Genomic DNA, 17,165 nt, shown 5'->3' on the forward strand with positions numbered 1-17,165 from the left:
AGGCCAAGCAGCATCATAGGAGCAGAGAGGCTGACGTTTCAGGGTCTAGGCCCGAAACGTCAGCCTCTCTGCTCCTATGATGCTGCTTGGCCTGCTGTGTTCATCCAGCCCTGCACCTTGTTATCTCAGATTCTCCAGCATCTGCAGTTCCTACTATCCATAATTCCATGTTGATCTTGCTTAACATGATCATCTTATATGTGCCCTAATAAGAAACTAAGATTCTATATCAGACTACCTAATATAATTCACTGTTTTATCATTATTAGCAGAATTAGGTTTGTAAACTTCTGATCTTTGGAAACAGTTCCGTTATTTCAGGAATTCTGAAATGTCAAAACTAAATGCATCAATTTCTCTGCAGCTACATCCAGTACTATTCATTTTCTTATTCTGATATCTTTAAATTTTCCTCTTATTGCCAGACTTCTTGTATCCCATTGTTTCTGGAAAGCTTTTAGTATATTCTAGTGCAAATCGACAAGAGTCAAGGATGCAATAAGAGACTGGAAGGAAACTGAAGTAGCATCAATAGTCAGATCAGCCACGAGCAAGTGTTATCCCTGCTCCCATTTTGTACTTTCTTACAAATATAAAGGATTGTTAAATGTCATTGTCAATTCATTATTCAAAATTACAATTTCACCTATCTTTGCCTCTAATGGGTCTATATTTAAATTCTCTAATCACTTCCCATATGCATACTTAAAAACACATTGTAAATATTTACTCATTTACTTTCCTCTGGTTTACTCATTTTCTTTCCTCATTAATTCCTTGGTCCTCCATATTGGAGTTCTGCACCTCTGAATCCTCTGGCTTACTTCTCATTTTAGCAAATGCTTTAGATGTTAGTTACTGCTTGTCTATTATCACATGTTTTCATGTATTTTGCCAATCTACCTTAGCCAACTCACCCCTCATACATAGTTTGTTTTATTTTGATTTATGATCCCTGTTTTGGAAGAACTAAGTTAATGTCAAATTCAATACATAATTATCATATTATGGTCATTCTTTCCTAGAGACCCCTTTAGTACAAGGTTATTCAGTAACATTTTCTCAGTAGAGAAAACTCGAATTAATATAGTCTGTTCTCTAATTAGTTCTTCAAGTATTAGAAACCAGTGATATAGAAACTCTTATATACATTCAATTGACTAATTTTCCACATTAATGTTGCAGATTTGGTTTGCTCTGTTTTTATGAGGATCCAAGTCTCCCACAATTGCTGTATTTTCCTCAGTAAATCAGCCTTTAATTTTGCTGTCTGTACTCTTGCCTTACACTGCATTGCATGAATATATTACTGGGGGGGGCTCATAAACACATCCCACCATCATTTGCTACCCCTTATCGATATACTCAGTTGTATACCTTCTTCTATTCTCAGTTCCAAACTCATTCTCCTAATAGGAGCTGAATAATATCTCCATGCCCTGGTCCAATTATCCTTGTTCTGCCTTTTATTTTCCCAATTCAATCACAGGATGCAGGCATCACTGACACAACCAGTATTTATCATCCATTCATAATTGCCTTTGCAGAAATAGGGATTATTTCTTAAGCCATTTCAGTAATGTGGTGAAGGTAGCCCCATTGTCACTATACCTTCCGTTGTATCTATTTGTTACAACCAAATAGGTGTTCTGAAATTGTTCAGCAACAATTAGAAGTCAACCATAATCTGCTATGCAGAATTCATTTCCTAAAAGGGACATTAATGAATCAGATTGATTTTTTACAACAATCTGGCAGTTCCTTGGCCCACCAATTAATCCTCACACTTTTTCTCATAAAAACCTTTTTTTTAAAAAAAACAACAGAAGTTAAATTCCTCAGCTGGATATTTAAACCTACAGCACTGGATAATTGGTCCAAAGTTCTGGATTACTAGGCCAGTAACATAACCACTATGCCACTATATCACAGCTATTCCCAGCTCACCAATGACTGCTGGTAAGCCCAGGGTTTCAGCAAAGACTGTGGGCCTGGGTTCAAGAGATAGAAGGGGAGGGTTAAAGTCGGGTATAACATTAAGGTTGGAAGTGCCTCCGATGAATCCACAGGCCCCAAAGGAGGATCACCCCATCCTTTGTCCAAGGCAAGCCGACTGAGCTAAATTTGGGGCAAAATACTGGTGGGGCTGGATGAGATTTTTACATGACTATTAATTGGCAAGTCAAGTGTTCCAATGCAGATGGGCTGTTCAACACACCCACCCACCCCCCACCTCCCACCTCCCCCCTCCCCCCCAAATCCTGCTATGAAGTTTCAGACCCAGTTGGGCAGGCAGGTAGGGAATGGAAAGGCTATCCACTGGATTTTACATACCTCCTACCTTCAAAGCCTACAGCAGGGGAAACATAAATCCAACCCCATATAACTGAATTCCACTGTGTCATTCTTCAGAAACAGGTATCATCCTTTTTTTGTTTGAAGATAAACACATAAATCCTGGCTCTCTCAACCTTGAAATTAGCATCACCTATGAGAAGCTCAGTATGAGTGCCTTCTTTCATGACCGGAAAACAAACATAAACAGCTGCTGGCTTTCATTGTTTATTATGTGGAAATGCAAACTGCCCTATTCATAGAGATCCTATTGTTAACTTAGAAAGCTCTTTTGCAATGGCTTTGCTCTCAGTACAGATGTATTTCATTTACACATTTTCTTACTTCATAGCCATCAACTTGTGCCAGTCACTTGCTTCAGCCTTCAGAGGCATGATAATTTCAGTTGATGTGCATGGTGCTTCCAGTGACTTCTAAGCTACAAATAATTTCTCACTGTACTTCAATGTTAGTTTTGGATGGCGTACATGAACCTTCTTTGCCTGTAACTGATCAACCAGTTATTTCTTTTCACTTCTATAGAATTTCAGTTTTCACCCAAGCAATTTTGGACATTATGACTGTCACTCAAGAACTAAAGTAACATTTTCAGTGCTTAAAGAAGCATAAACGTTTCCACTTCATGCTCAATATTTGCACCAACCTCCAATGAATGTATGAAAATATGCCTATAAAAAACAAATTTAATTCAGTCTGCTTTTGTAGGAACTGTGTAACTATGTTGTAGTTTGTCACTAATTTACTTTATTTCACAACAATTGTTTAAAATTTCCATTTTTGCTAAATTTTAAGATTTTACAATTAACTTAATGGATATTTCTATATTTTTACACCCTCCTTCAAAATGTTGTTATTTAGTAATTTTGTATTCTTGTCTAAGCTGATACATGGAGCTCACATTCCCTAAATAATCCAACTGTGCTGCTGTTCACTGGTTTAAAATTGGGGCAGCTATTTAAGCCTCTTTTCACATTGTCTCAGTAATCCTTTGATTTCCATTTCAAGGAGGAGCTTTTAAATGACACTTTGCTTTCTTCTGCCAGCTTACCTCCTGTTGATTAAACCCTATTCTCAATTAAAACAAATGCATAGAAAATGTAGTCAGTAGCATGGCAGCTTATAGGTTTGGCCTGATCCACTGGTTCGCCACAATCTAAGTCGACATTTCTGCATCATACCGAGCGGGTCTTGCACTATCTGAGGTGCTGTTGCAGGTGAAGCATTAAACTGGCCTATGAATAAGTGAAAGATCCTATAGGCAGAATTTTCCCACCCCTTGAACAATGTGAACAATGGCAAGAAATTTGGGAAAAGATGGAAAGATTAAAAAAAATCTGCATTCTCAATGTTGAGAAAACAAGCCCGACTTTGCCCTTAAGGTTTTGAAGGCTATGACAGCCTCACTAATAAGTGGCAAACAGCTCATTTCCACGGATTTGCCTCTCAATAATAGCTAATCTCACCTTGTTTAGCTGCAGTTTGTGATTCTCACACGCATTGGTGAGAAACTAGACGGTGATAATTCTTACCTTGAAAGGCAGAGTGGTTCCTGGCACCTCCACAAAAGGCAACATCAGCAAAACATCTTCACCACTAACTCTAAGACACTTCACTACTGCACTTTGGACCTCACTGATATTTTACATGATAATGCTCCTGCCAGGTTGCTCTCTGCCCAGGGACACACACGCACCTCCTGCATCTGCCCAGGATACATCTCAGGGCTCTGCGCTTGTTTTCTTAGCGCTCACTCATTTGTGCTTACTTGTACGTTCCCAGCATCTCTGTCTTGCCTTGACTTTAATCACAGACAGAAAGGTAGGCACTGCATCTTGATTGTCATTACAGAACTGTCAAGGAAGTGAACATATTGCTGTACATCCGTCTCACACCTATATCATGTGCCAGCAGCTAAATGGCAAATACCTGCACGTGCTCCAAGCAAGTGCAATGTTCCTTAGGACAGTGGTCTGTTTTAGGGTGGGGGGTGTGGGGGAGGGGGTGCTGCCACACTCCATCAAGGGCATCGTCCAATCTCAGGCCAGGGAGTTCATTATGGACAGTCTGCCACAATATGCAACCAGAGTTCAGGTAACCACGTCCTTCCAGTCTGGGGAATCGAATCACAGTCAGTCCTACAGATAAGGTCAAGCGGTCCAGAGATTACAGGCAAGTAAGTCCAGGAGCTGAGGAGGCATCAGTCTGAGAGCTGCATCTTGCTTAGTCAGGGCTGATTCATAGTCAGTGGAATGTAAACATCAAGGGTGGTTGTCAGGGGGCTGTCCATGCATTGTCTGGGGAAGTGCAAGACCTACTTGACAGGACTGGAGCTATTATGTTGAGCTACAGAGGGCACAGAGTGAAGGAGGGTAACTCCAAATACAATCTCCATAGGCAAGGTACCATGAGACTGGAGAATGGCCAATGTCGTTCCTTGGTTCAAGAAGGGCAACAGGGATAATCCAGGAAATCATAGGCCGGTAATCCTTTCATCAAAGGCAGGGAAATTACTGGAGAAGATTCTTGGGGACAGGATTTATTTGCATTTGGAGAAGAATAGACTTATTAATGATAGTCAGCATAGCTTTATGCAAGGGAGGTCATTTATCACAAACTTGCTTGAGTTTTTTGAGGAAGTAACAAAGATGATTGATGACAGCAAGGCAGAGAACATTGTCTACATGGACGTTACCAAAGCACTTGACAAGATCCTTCATGGTAAACTGGTCCAGAAAATCAAATTGTATGCAAACCATGGCAAGTTGAATACAAAATTGGCTTGGCCATGGAAGGCACAGGGTATTTGTGGTGGAGTGTTTTTCTAACTGGAGGTCTGTGCCCAGTGGCATTCCACAAGGATCAGTGCTGGGCCCTCTGCTCTTTGTAATATGCATAAATGATTTGGATGAAAGTGTCAGTGGTCTGATTAGTATGTTTGCAGATGACACGAAAAATGGTGCAGTTGTGGATAGTGAGGAAGGATATCAAAGGATGCAGCAAGATATAGATCAGCTGGAATGTTGGCTACAGTGTTGCATTTCTTGGGTGAGTACTCAGTTGTGGGGCAGGAGGGAGAAGATAGAAATAGCCTACCAGAGTTATAATGTCCTAACTTTTTGGCATGACGTGCCCTGTGCTGAATATATCTACATAATATGTCAGAGGTGCACACAGGGGAATTATGTGGCTCTCCTTCAGTGTGATCTCCCTGCCATATTGTATCACAGCCTATGACAAAGCCTCATTTGTGTTAGAAATGACTGCTTAGGAATCACATCGCTGAGAAGCTGTTCTGTTTCTGATGTTCCTCACAACAGCAACCTTCAGCAGCTGCTGCATAGTCTCCAGGGGGAGAAACCGCAGCAACAAATCCCTTTGGAATGTGGAGGATGACTGGGGAAAACCAGAAATTGCGGCCTATATAAACAATTTAGACTTGAACATAGGAAGGTTGATCAGTAGGTTCGCAGATGATGCAAAATTTGGTTGGAGGATGTAAACAGTGAAGAAGATAGCCTTGGGTTACAAGAGGATATAGATGGGCTGGTCAGATGGGCAGATCAGCAACAAATGGAATTCAATCCAAATAAATGAGTGATGATGCATTTGGACTGGGCACACAAAACAAGGGAATACATGATGAGCAACAGGACTTCGGGAAGCACCCGGAATCAGCACAAGCCCATCAGTCCCGTAAGATATCAGAGCGGGTAGTTAAAGGTTTAAAGGAGGCATATGGGGTAGCCAAGGAAAAGAATTTAAGACCAGAGAGAATATGCTGGAATTGTATAAAATGTTGGTTAGGTCACAGCTACAGAACTGTGCGCAGTTCTGGAACCCACATGATAGGAGGGATGTGATCACACTGGAGAGGGAGCACAGCAGGTTTACCAAAACATGGCCTGAGCTGGAGAGTTTTAGTTATGAAAAGAGATTGAATAGACTTGAGCTGTTTTCCTTGGAACAGAGGAGCCTGAGCGGGGACGCGATTGAGATGTATAAAATTATGAGGGACACAGAAAGGAACGTTTCCCTTGTTATAGGGATCAATAACCAATGGATTTAAGGGAAGGGGTGGGAGGTTTAGAGGGGATATCAGCAAAGAATTTTTCACCAGAGGGTGGTGGGAATCTGGAATTCACTGCCTGTAAGTGTGGTAGAGGCAGAGGCTCTCCTAACATTGAAGTAGTATTTAGATGTGCATTGTGATGCCAAGGCCAGCTAATGGAAAATGGGATTAGAAAAGTTAGGTGCTTGTTTTTGAACAGCACAGACTTGAAGGGCTGTAGGGCCATTTTCTCTGCTGTAGGCTTCGATGACCCTAGATTATAGTCCTCACTGTCATTTTCTTCAGATGATCGAACTACAGTGAAGTCACATACTGAGGATGACCTGGGGCACAATAGCAGAACCGTAATGCAACAGCATTTGTGCTCTGAAGGGGTGGGTGTCCATCAAGATAACAGCGACATATAATTTTTACACAGCTGGCTCATTCCAGGAATCTACTGGGAGGCCTGTGTGGGATCTCCCAGTCCTCAAACCACAAATGTGCTAAGGATGGTAGAAATGCAGTTTACGCAAGGTCATAACTTATCATTTATTTTTCCTGTGACAAGGTCAGTACTACAGCCCAAGCAGTGGGGTTTTCCAACATCACTGGCTTCCCCAGGGACCAGGATGCTATCCAGCATACACGTCACGTTGCGAGCTTCATATTAAAACATCACTAAACTCATTAGCAGTAAAGGGTTCATATCAACCAATGTCCAACTCATCCATCACTATCACTGCTACATCTTAGAGGTCTGTGCCAAATGTCCTGAAAGCTAACATGATGCCCCTGTTCTTGATACCTCTCAACTTCCTGCCTCTTTGCAAGAGCCAAATACCATACATGAGTGGCTGCAGGGAGACAACACTACCCTCTCCAACACGAGTTCTAACTCCGTTCTGAAATCCACTGACTTTGAGGTAGAATGCAGATAGGATGCAATACCCTTTTCCATTTGGGCCATCGTGGAACAGCCAATTGGATTCCTCAAGATGAGGCTCCAATGCTTGGATCACGCAGGAGGGGCCCTGCAGTATACTCTGGGTGGAGTGCGCTGCATAATCCTGACAACTGGAGCAGGTAAAGATGGGTGTTCAGGAAGCTGAGGAGCTGGAAGAGTGGTAACAGTCTTCCAAGGAAGAAGACAAGGACAGAGACCAGGAGAATCTTCACTTCAGCATCATCTTAGGGCAACAAGTCAGACAGAATGTAATTCACACCCAATTCCAAGAGATTGAAGCTATCATTCAGTTAATTTAGATAGTATGTTGTTGCAGCCCCTGTTTCACAGCAAAAGCAAATGTGGTTTCTTTGTTTGGTGTTCCTTTGCCTTTCCTGTTTGGCAAAGACATTACTGTTAAAAACTGGTTGAACACGTTGTAACTTATAATAGATGCGCGCACGTTCAAGCAGGTTAACATTGTATGATCGGATGGGTGTTAGGAAGAGCAGTGTAGTCTTTCAGACAGCATTACAACAATGCATAGCGTAAAGGAAAATTAGCTAATCAAGCTTGAGTTATGTATCTGAAAACTATCTACTGGATCTATCGATGACCTTTAAAAGTTTGAAAGGCATCCTAATGCAGATCCTTTTGACCTCCTTACCATTGTTCAACCTTCGATGAGTGCCGTAATACAGACTGTGAAATTTATATTTTTTTATATATCATTTATGTTTGATTTTGAATTAGTGGCAGATGGGTTTCCATGTGTGTGTCTGAAGTGTGTAAAGGTTCACTTGCAGGTGTTTCTGCAGCAATGGTGACTTCTATTAAACATCTAGCAGGAATAGCTTGTAGAACTAAAGGAGAGTTTATGACTGAGCAAGGTAAACAATTGAACATTAAGGGTTTGGTTAAAAAAAAATTCCACAGCCAGGTCTCTGTCACAGAAACCGGGTGGAACTTTATTTTCTAGGCCATATCTTTAATGACAATGGCTGCAAAGCACAGTGCAAAAGGCAGTTCCTGGCTTGCAGTATTTGAATTGGTGTGTAGCTGCATTTCGAATCTGCCACCTGCAGCATGAACATCGGAAGATACCAGCATTGGCGAGCACTTTCATCTCTGCTGCCAATTGACTGAACGTGGATTCAGGAGCAGAGCCCAGAAGCATCACTATTGAAGTGAGCAGTGGACATTTGGGTGAGAAAATATGGGCCATGGTAGGAACCCTCTATGCAACACCCCAAAACTAACACTTCCATGTAAGATGGGGAAATTCAGCCCCTTGGCACTATGTGAAGAACAAGTTAGTTATTCCCAGTGTCCTAGTCAATATTAGTACCAAACAAACATCACAATAGATCATCTGGTCTTTGATTCAGCACGGTTTGTGTGGCCTTGTGCCCAAACTGGCAGCTGCATTTTCTAAATGACAATAGTGACAATATTTCAAAGTGCTTCCCTGGCTGTGAAACACTCTTGGGATGTCCCAAGTTCAAGAAAGATGCAAATTTGTTGTTATCATTCAAAATTTGATTAGATAAGTGAATTTGGGAAATAAAAACAGAAGTTGCTGGAAAAGCTCAGCAGGTCTGACAGCATCTGTGAAGAAAAATCACAGTTAACATATCAGGTCCAGTCACCCCTTCCTCAGAACTGGACCTGAAATGTTAACTCCGATTTTTCTTCACAGATGCTGCCAGACCTGCTGAGCTTTTCCAGCAACTTCTGTTTTTTGTTCCTGATTTACAGTATCCACAGTATCTTTCGGTTTTTACTTAGATTTGTGAAATAGTACTATCTGAACAGGATGGACAAGTGTAATTTGAACAATTTGTTAGAATGGAGGGCAAATGATAAAAGAGCATTAGCCAATTTGAATGGCTTTCCAGCATATTGTCACTTGTTTATTTTGATGGCCTGTCTATTAATGGCATCCTTCCCTGATGGCTAGAATTGCTGTTCGCCTAATTGTCTTAATTGTGTTTAACCAAGTTCTGCTGCCATGTTTTGTTTCCATTGAGTTATTGAACATCCCATTAGATCAACCTGGCAATTTGCCCAGAAAAATAATTAGCCTTCAAGATACTACATATTTTGAAAAACATTCGCAGCAATGGGCATATCTATTGAGTAATATATGCAATGCAATGCCACAGAATTAATATATACCTCTATATCAGTTGGATTAGACTGATTGGATTGTGCACTCTGTTTTAGATTATTCACTTGGTGAAGGAGAAGATCACAATACAATCTCAGTTCGGAGACCTTCTTTTTCAGGGATTCAGTGTTTTCACTTATTTCTTTCAAAAAAAAAAGAAAATTAATATTAGTTGCTTTCCCCTGAACATTTTTAATAGCCAACTGGTTTGTGTTCTGAAAGCCTTATATATATATCTTTTACAAGATAAATTGTTTAAAATACAAATAAATAACAGAGAATCTTGTAAAACTAATTTCAATTACTTCTTGCACCAACAGTTCACCAATTTTCTAAATACATTTTCACAATCATAGCAATTTTTAAGCCTTTGCTCAGAAGTGGTTATCCTTTATATGAAGAAAAATCTCCGATAGTATTGGCAGATTATTCATTCACAGGAGGATATGAGAACTCAAGTCAATCCCTTCCTTACTCAGCATCAACAAAGGTAAACTTCATTAGGGAGAAAACAGAGGCTGGAGTATTATTGTAGAAGCCACCTGCATGATGCCTGACCTTTTCAGAAAGCAGAATTGGATAAAAGTGATCTCAATCTTAACTGTCCAACACAATCACACATTACATATTTATCTCATATATCCAGATAAATTTGACAGAACAGATAAAATAAATCGTCCAATAATGAAAAAGTAGGCTTCATAAGGCATGGCTGATAGAGACACCTTGAAACCATTAATTAATATCTGTACTTTAGATTGAATAATCCCACTCAATCATATGTAATGTAATGGAAAAATAAGGGATCATATTTCATCCCCAGTAAAGCTGGATGTTTGTAAAGAAACTTTGTAGCAAAATAAAAAGTCTCTACTTTAAAAAAAAGTTGCATTAACAGTATTAGGTAGAGTCGTGTCATTTTAAGTTTGAGCACAATAACTCAAAAACAACAGGAGAATAAACTCAGGAAAAACATCTTTTCTAGGACTCAATATTTATTCAAACATCAGCAAAGGTTGTGCTATGATATGATGAGGACTTTATTCTACTAGACATTCCAAGAATTGATATGAATACATCTTGCATGAGGAACTACAAGCTTTCACTTACATAGATTATGTGGTTATTATCGCCATGCTGTTTGTGGGGGCTTCTCATGCACAGACTAATTGCTACATTTCCTAGATAACACTGTGATTACACTTAAATATACTTAATTGGCTGTAAGTGTCCTGACACAGCCAGTGGTTGTGAAAAGGACCGTATAAATTTAAAGTCTTTTACTCCTTTTTACCTCAAAATTCAATATAGAATGTAAGACCAAATGAAGAGGTATTGCAGGTAGATCGGGGGTTAAGGAGCAAAGATAAACGTAGCATAGTATTTTGAAACTTAAAATGAACCTGCTGAGAACTGGTATTATCAGAAATTCCTCAAATTACAGAATAATGAGCCAAATTACCCAAATTTGGGGTATAAGGTCATGAGAAAGGAACAAAAGTGGAGGAAGATAAAGGGGAAAGGTAAGAGAAACTCACCACACTCTTACAAGACCATAGGACTGCTCTCTCATTAGAAGGACAGGAGGGAAAGAAAAGAAAAGGAGGGAAAGAAAAGAGAAAAGGAGGGAAAGAAAAGAGGAGGAGGGGAAGAAAAGGAGGGGAAGAAAAAAGAAAAGGAGGGAAAGAAAAGAAGGCGGCGGCACAGTGGTTAGCACTGCTGCCTCACAGTGCCAGGGACCCGGGTTCGATTCCACCCATGGGCGACTGTCTGTGTGGAGTTTGCACATTCTCCCAATGTCTGCAGGGAGAATTCCTCCGGGTGCTCCGGTTTCCTCCCACAATCCAAAGATGTGTAGGCTAGGCGGATTGGCCAGGCTAAATTGTCTGTAGAGTTCAGGGATGTGTAGATTAGGTGGGTTATAGGGGAATGGGTCTGGGTGGGATGCTCTGAGGGTCGGTGTGGACTTGTTGGGCCGAAGGGCCTGTTTCCACACAGTAGGAATTCAATGATGGTTCTATGATGAGAAGGAGGGAAAGAAAGTAAAGAGAGAGATAACTGGTGGTAGTTTAACCCAAGAGACACAGGTGAGGGGAGAAATTGAGAAGGAGAGTTTTTCATGGTAAACACAGCCCACATTTTTGGTGTCGCTCTGCATCACCAACCAGCTGCAAACCAAAGAGGACATATCAAAAATAATTTTAAACAAAAGTGATATTACATCTTAATCTGTGCAGCATTCAAAACAAGATCAATGAATTGTTAGCACAGATACAAATCAAAATGTATGACCCAACAGTCAGAGACAAGGCTGCAGAGTGACCAAGGCTGCAACCTGTGAATTGAAGAATATTTGACAAAACATAGGAAAGGAAGCTAGGAAAAGGTAGTGGGTTGTTTTGGTAGAAAAACAGGTATACTGGGTAGGCCACTCAGACTATTGAGACTTGCTCTGCTATTCAATTGGATCATGGCTGATCATCTGCTCGAAGATCACTTTCTTGTTCTATCTCCATATCACATGGTATTATTAGGTTCTAAAAATCCATCAAAATATGCTCAACTATTGAGTTTCCACAAGCTTTTGGGGCAGAAAATTCCAAAGATTCAACACCTCCGAGTAAAGAAATTCTTCCACATTTCAGTCCTAAATAGTCTGACAATAAATTATGAGAATAAATGCCTCATTCTGGACTCGCCCAGCAAGAGAAACATGCTATCAACCTTCCACCATGTCACACCCTGTAAGAATTTTGACAGTTTCAATAAATCATCTCTCATTCTTTACAAAGCAGACTGTTGAGTATCAGCTCAACGGAGCAGAATGTAGAATCAGTTTGGGTACAGATAAATGAAAGGAAAAATAAGAGGTTACTTGTGGGAGTAGTTTATAGGTCCCCTGATAGTAGCTACACTGATTAATGGTGGTCAAAAGATTGATCAGATTTTAAATAGCAGCAAAAGTTACTAAAAGCAAAGCCAGGAAAGCAAGCTAGTTTTTTTTAAGGTTCTGGGCCAAAGTTGATCCCCTTAATAATTAAACTGATCCACCCAGTAAAGATGTTGAGTCTTCTATATTTTGAATAGCAATTAATTTGTTACCGACAGCTATCTATTTACACGAGGTACTTGAGATGGGTCTGTTGCCAAAGGCTGGGCAAGAAATCCTTATCTTGTAATCTGACATCACAGTGGTTGATGTCACTTGCACTCTAACCCTCAAACATGTTTATACTACGGCTAGCTAGTGATATAAAAACATAGTAATAGCTTCTGCAAATATTTAAATAGGAAGAGTAACTAAATCTGGTGTGACAGAATGAATCCAGGGAATTAATAATGGAAAATAGATATTGTGTGTATGACTGCATAATCACTAACAACGGGGAAATGTACAGGAAAAACTACTAGACTTAAAGGGTGACAATCCCCAAGACCAGATGGACTGTAGTGTAGGTTCTTGAAATAAATGGCTGCAGAGACAGCAGCTGTTTTGGTTCAAATCTTCCAAATTGTTTTTGATTCTGGAATAATGCCAACAATGCAAAACAGCTAATGTAGTTCTTCTGTTCAAGGAGAGCAGGAAATTACAGTTCAGTTAATCTAACAATTGCCATACAGCTATTGCTGGAATCCGTTATTAAAGGAGGTTATGATAGAAGATCAAAGGACAGAAAGTCTTGGCAAGCAGAAAGAACATCTCAATAAACTCTGTGGACTGGTGCTATTGAACTATGGTTCCCAGATTTTCCTTCCACCTGCAAGACCAATTTATATCTGTACATATGTGGAAAGGGTTTTAAAACGGGGTTAGAGATTTAGCTACTGCAGCCACATGTTGATAGTACATAGCTACTTATTTATGTTTAGATATTGCTTATTTGTAATAAATGGTAGTTGCTGTTAAGTACAGTCAGTGTTTTCCGCTAACTTGATTCCAGCAGACAATAAAATTGGGAACTTTGTGGGCTTTGATCAAATTATTCCTGGTGACCCTGGGGTGTAATGATGCTTGAGAATTAGTGCACGTTCTCAAGTGGGTCATAATAAAGCAGAATGAAATATAATAAAAGGAAGTTTCGCTGCAGCTGTACAAGCACAGAGAAAATACATCGAGAGCTGTGTGCAGTTTTTCTCACCTCATATATATATATTAGCATTAGAAACAGTTCACTCAACTCATTCCTCTGATGAAAAGTTGAACAGTTTCAAAATACACCCACTGGAATTTAGAAGAATGAAAGATGATTTTTCAATGACATAAAAAAAATCTAGAAAATACTGGATAATGTTGGTAATTGAAAGGAAAGTTCCTCTTGTGACAGAAATTAGAACTAGTTGGAACAGTTTAAGGATAGGCAATATCCATTTTAAGGCTGAGATGAACAGAATATTTTTCTTGCTAAAGGTCATTAGTCTGTGAAGTTCTGTTCCCCACAATGCAGTGGAGGTTGGGTTGTTGAATTTATTTAAAGCAGAGTTACATTTTTGATTAACAAAGGAGTCAAAGATTAAAAGGGTACAGACTGGAAAATAACGTGAAGACCACAACCTATTAGTCATGATCTTACTTAATGGCAGAACAGGTTGGAAGGGACAAATAGCTTAACTCCTACTCCAAAGTGATATGTTCCTATGCTCCTTTTCAAAGCTGTAACAATAAAATAAAATGACAAATATCCAATTTTCTTCTACTGCTCAAATACAAAGAACAGGTCCTGTCCAAGAATGTCATTGAATAAACTATGTAAATTGTATAAACCTGAAGTTTCCAATCAAAAGCACACATTTGTACAAATTTCCCAATTCCATCCCCAAACCACACACTAGGTTTGCACTGAGCACAACCTCTTGTTAAAAGTGTAAACAAGGAACCACCACATAGGCCTTCACCAAATCTTTATTTTCTGCATTCAGCAGCTCATTATTTTTTCCTCAAATGTTCCTAGTGTCACCTTCACAATGAAGTACTTCTTTTAACAACTTCGTACAGAGACAGCAGCACTCTGCAGGGGTTAAATGATTCTAGGAGCAGGAAATATAAACTGTACCACCATGACTCTCCACTTCAGACAGCATCCTTTCAAATTCCTTTTGTGCAATTTACACTCTCCTAAAGTAAAACAGAAGTAGTAGTTGGGTCCTAAGAGTGAAAATAAAACTTACCTTTCTCTTTCTTCGTCCTACTGTCTGTCAGACAAGCTTTGGATGATCCCAAGGCGACAAGCCACCTCTGTCTCTCAGCAGCATTTGCAGCTTTCAGATAGAAGTGTTGTTCCCCCGGAATGATCAGCTCCATTCTTGTATTGTCACTATTATGCACTGCAGATGAAAGAAATGGATAATAAAATCCCCAACGGAAGGGGGCAAGTTGTTAGTGAAGATAAGGCGGTGAAGAGAAAGATATAAAGAGCATGAGCAGAATAATTCACTCCAAAGTCTGCCACTCATATATCAAAGGTAAACCTAAACCAAAAATTTCAGGTTATTTTACTTACGACCTTTGCTCGCAGAAAGCAAAAGCATTCATCTACAGTCTTCTACTTCTGATCCACTTGCAATGATCACCAAGATATTAAATTATTTAGAATTCACCTACATGCAAAAAGTTAAAACTGGATCCTCAGTCTCAGATTTTTGTGGAGTCAGGTCAAGTCGAAAAGATTTTAAAACGGTGTACAGGACTCATTTCTGAAGGTGTTGGCCCCGTGATCATTTCTGGCAAATTTTTGCCAGCTGAGGGCCAGGACACATGTAGCCAGCCCACACACAGTACTCTCACCTTTGCTGACTCCATTGCAGGGAGGCATTTCAAACACCACTCCATTTTGATGGGGTTCGGGCCCATTTTGTTAGTAGCCTTACTTCATGGCAAATCAGAGAAATTGAGAACCATGGGGAAACCCTAGTCTGGAGTCAGGAATCAGAAGAAAAACAGCCATTCTACATTCAATGGAAACATTGCCTCTCTTGCCTTCTCATGAAGCTCTCAATGACAAATTTAATTTTGTGCAAACACACAGACATTGAAAATATTCCACAAAGAAAAAAGGTTATTTAATGTAATAAACATGTTGAACTAACAAAGCAAGTACTCCCTACAAGCTATGCCAACAGTGCCTAGGCAGCTCACTAGCCACTCTTGGAGTACAGCCAAGCAATCATAAAGAAGCCATCTGGGGGAAAATTGATATTTATCCATCTGTTCAACATGCAGTAGTCTGACAGCCTAATATGAATGTCTGCCTGAGCTCCAAGGATGGCAATGGACTTAGCACTGTTGGCAATTGTGACACAGCTTGCAGTGCTGAGCAAACACTGGTTGATTGTCATCTTCATTCTCTTGTAATAACTTAATCTTCCTCTGGAGATTTATTTTCAATGTCAATGTGTTTATTTAAAGGGAATTAAGAGATGTAAAGTTATTAACACTGTGTGTGGTGGTGCGTATTCACATTTTTTAGAAATTGCAAGATGAACAATTTTATTTTCAGAGATTTTCAAAGTCTCTTTGCATTTAGTGCCTGTTTCCGGAGCAGAGACTGGTTAGATTTGCAAATGGCTCATTGGTTCTGACTATCAAAGATGCTAGAAGAATGAGTATACGCAATGCATGGGGAAATGGGAGATATGAAGGGGCTTTCAGATATGAAAGGAGTGCCAAATGTGGCAGCATGGATTGAACATGGTGGGAGTTATGTGTAGGATGAGACCTGGAGAATCTAATGGTCAAGATTATAACTAGGCTAATATCCCAGTAAATAGGTACAAATTCTAACCTGCCAACCTTGCCACTTGCCCATCTCCATTGCTGTCTCAGGCCTGGCTCTGGAGACAGCTAGCAGGTCTTCAACCCGTGCCTGCCTCCACAACATGAAAATGAGGTAGCACAGCTCCTCCAGGATGGAGAATGGATCATGGGATCAGGAAAATCCTGACTCCTAATATCTGTCTCCCACTTTAGTAATGCAGCCAGGTCCATCTTCATCGAGATTCATTGACATGCCAAAATGTTCACTGTCTGGTCGTTTCTAAAGAAGTGGATCACTGGGCTCTTCAGTTGAAAAAACATGAAATGAACGGGGACAGTGCATGGATAGGCAGTATTTTATGTTTCCTGTTACCTGGAATAATTTAGAATACTGTTGATAAATTAAATGCAGGGTCTGCATCTGGGTACTAAAAGCCTAAGGGTCAATGTTGGACCACATAGATTCTTCTCAATCACTGAAATAGGTTCACGGTCAGAAATATTCCCAATTTTAACTTTCATAGCACTGTAGAGTTGTTGACAAATGTACTGCTCTGGTGTTCAAAAACATTCTTGCAATACAAGTGGTCTGGATTCCAGTACAGCAGTTATATTGGATCTCACCATTGAAACAGATCAGAAATAGAGGTCATACGGGAAAAGTTGAGTGAAGATGCATGATTATTTGTAAAAACAAAATCCATATGCTGCCTCAACCCACATATCAACTGCTTGGTGTTTCAGAAGAAAAGTCAGCTTCATTCACTGGGATTGAAAAGTACCAACATAAATTGAGACATAGTAAGAACTGCCGATGCTGGAGTCAGAGAAACACAGTGTGGAGCTGCAGGAACACAGCAGGCCAGGCAGCAACAGAGGTGCAGGAAAGTTGACG

The 17,165-nt window shown here is 40.1% G+C and overlaps 1 protein-coding gene across 7 annotated transcripts in view; it reads right to left on the bottom strand.

Moving 5' to 3' along the window:
- plekha8 (pleckstrin homology domain containing, family A (phosphoinositide binding specific) member 8) overlaps positions 1 to 17,165 on the bottom strand; it is a 61,539-nt gene that overhangs the window by 36,095 nt on the left and 8,279 nt on the right. For all 7 annotated transcript variants that reach the window (XM_048617755.1, XM_048617736.1, XM_048617730.1 and 4 more), the window contains 2 exons: positions 14,686 to 14,841; positions 9,528 to 9,661 (listed from right to left, as the gene is read on the bottom strand). In XM_048617755.1, coding sequence (XP_048473712.1) covers positions 9,528 to 9,661; positions 14,686 to 14,841 — 290 coding nt within the window. The remainder of the gene's footprint in view (positions 1 to 9,527; positions 9,662 to 14,685; positions 14,842 to 17,165) is intronic.

The sequence above is a fragment of the Rhincodon typus genome, chromosome 2, assembly GCF_021869965.1.
Source record: "Rhincodon typus isolate 14 chromosome 2, sRhiTyp1.1, whole genome shotgun sequence".
Taxonomy (NCBI): Eukaryota; Metazoa; Chordata; class Chondrichthyes; order Orectolobiformes; family Rhincodontidae; genus Rhincodon; species Rhincodon typus.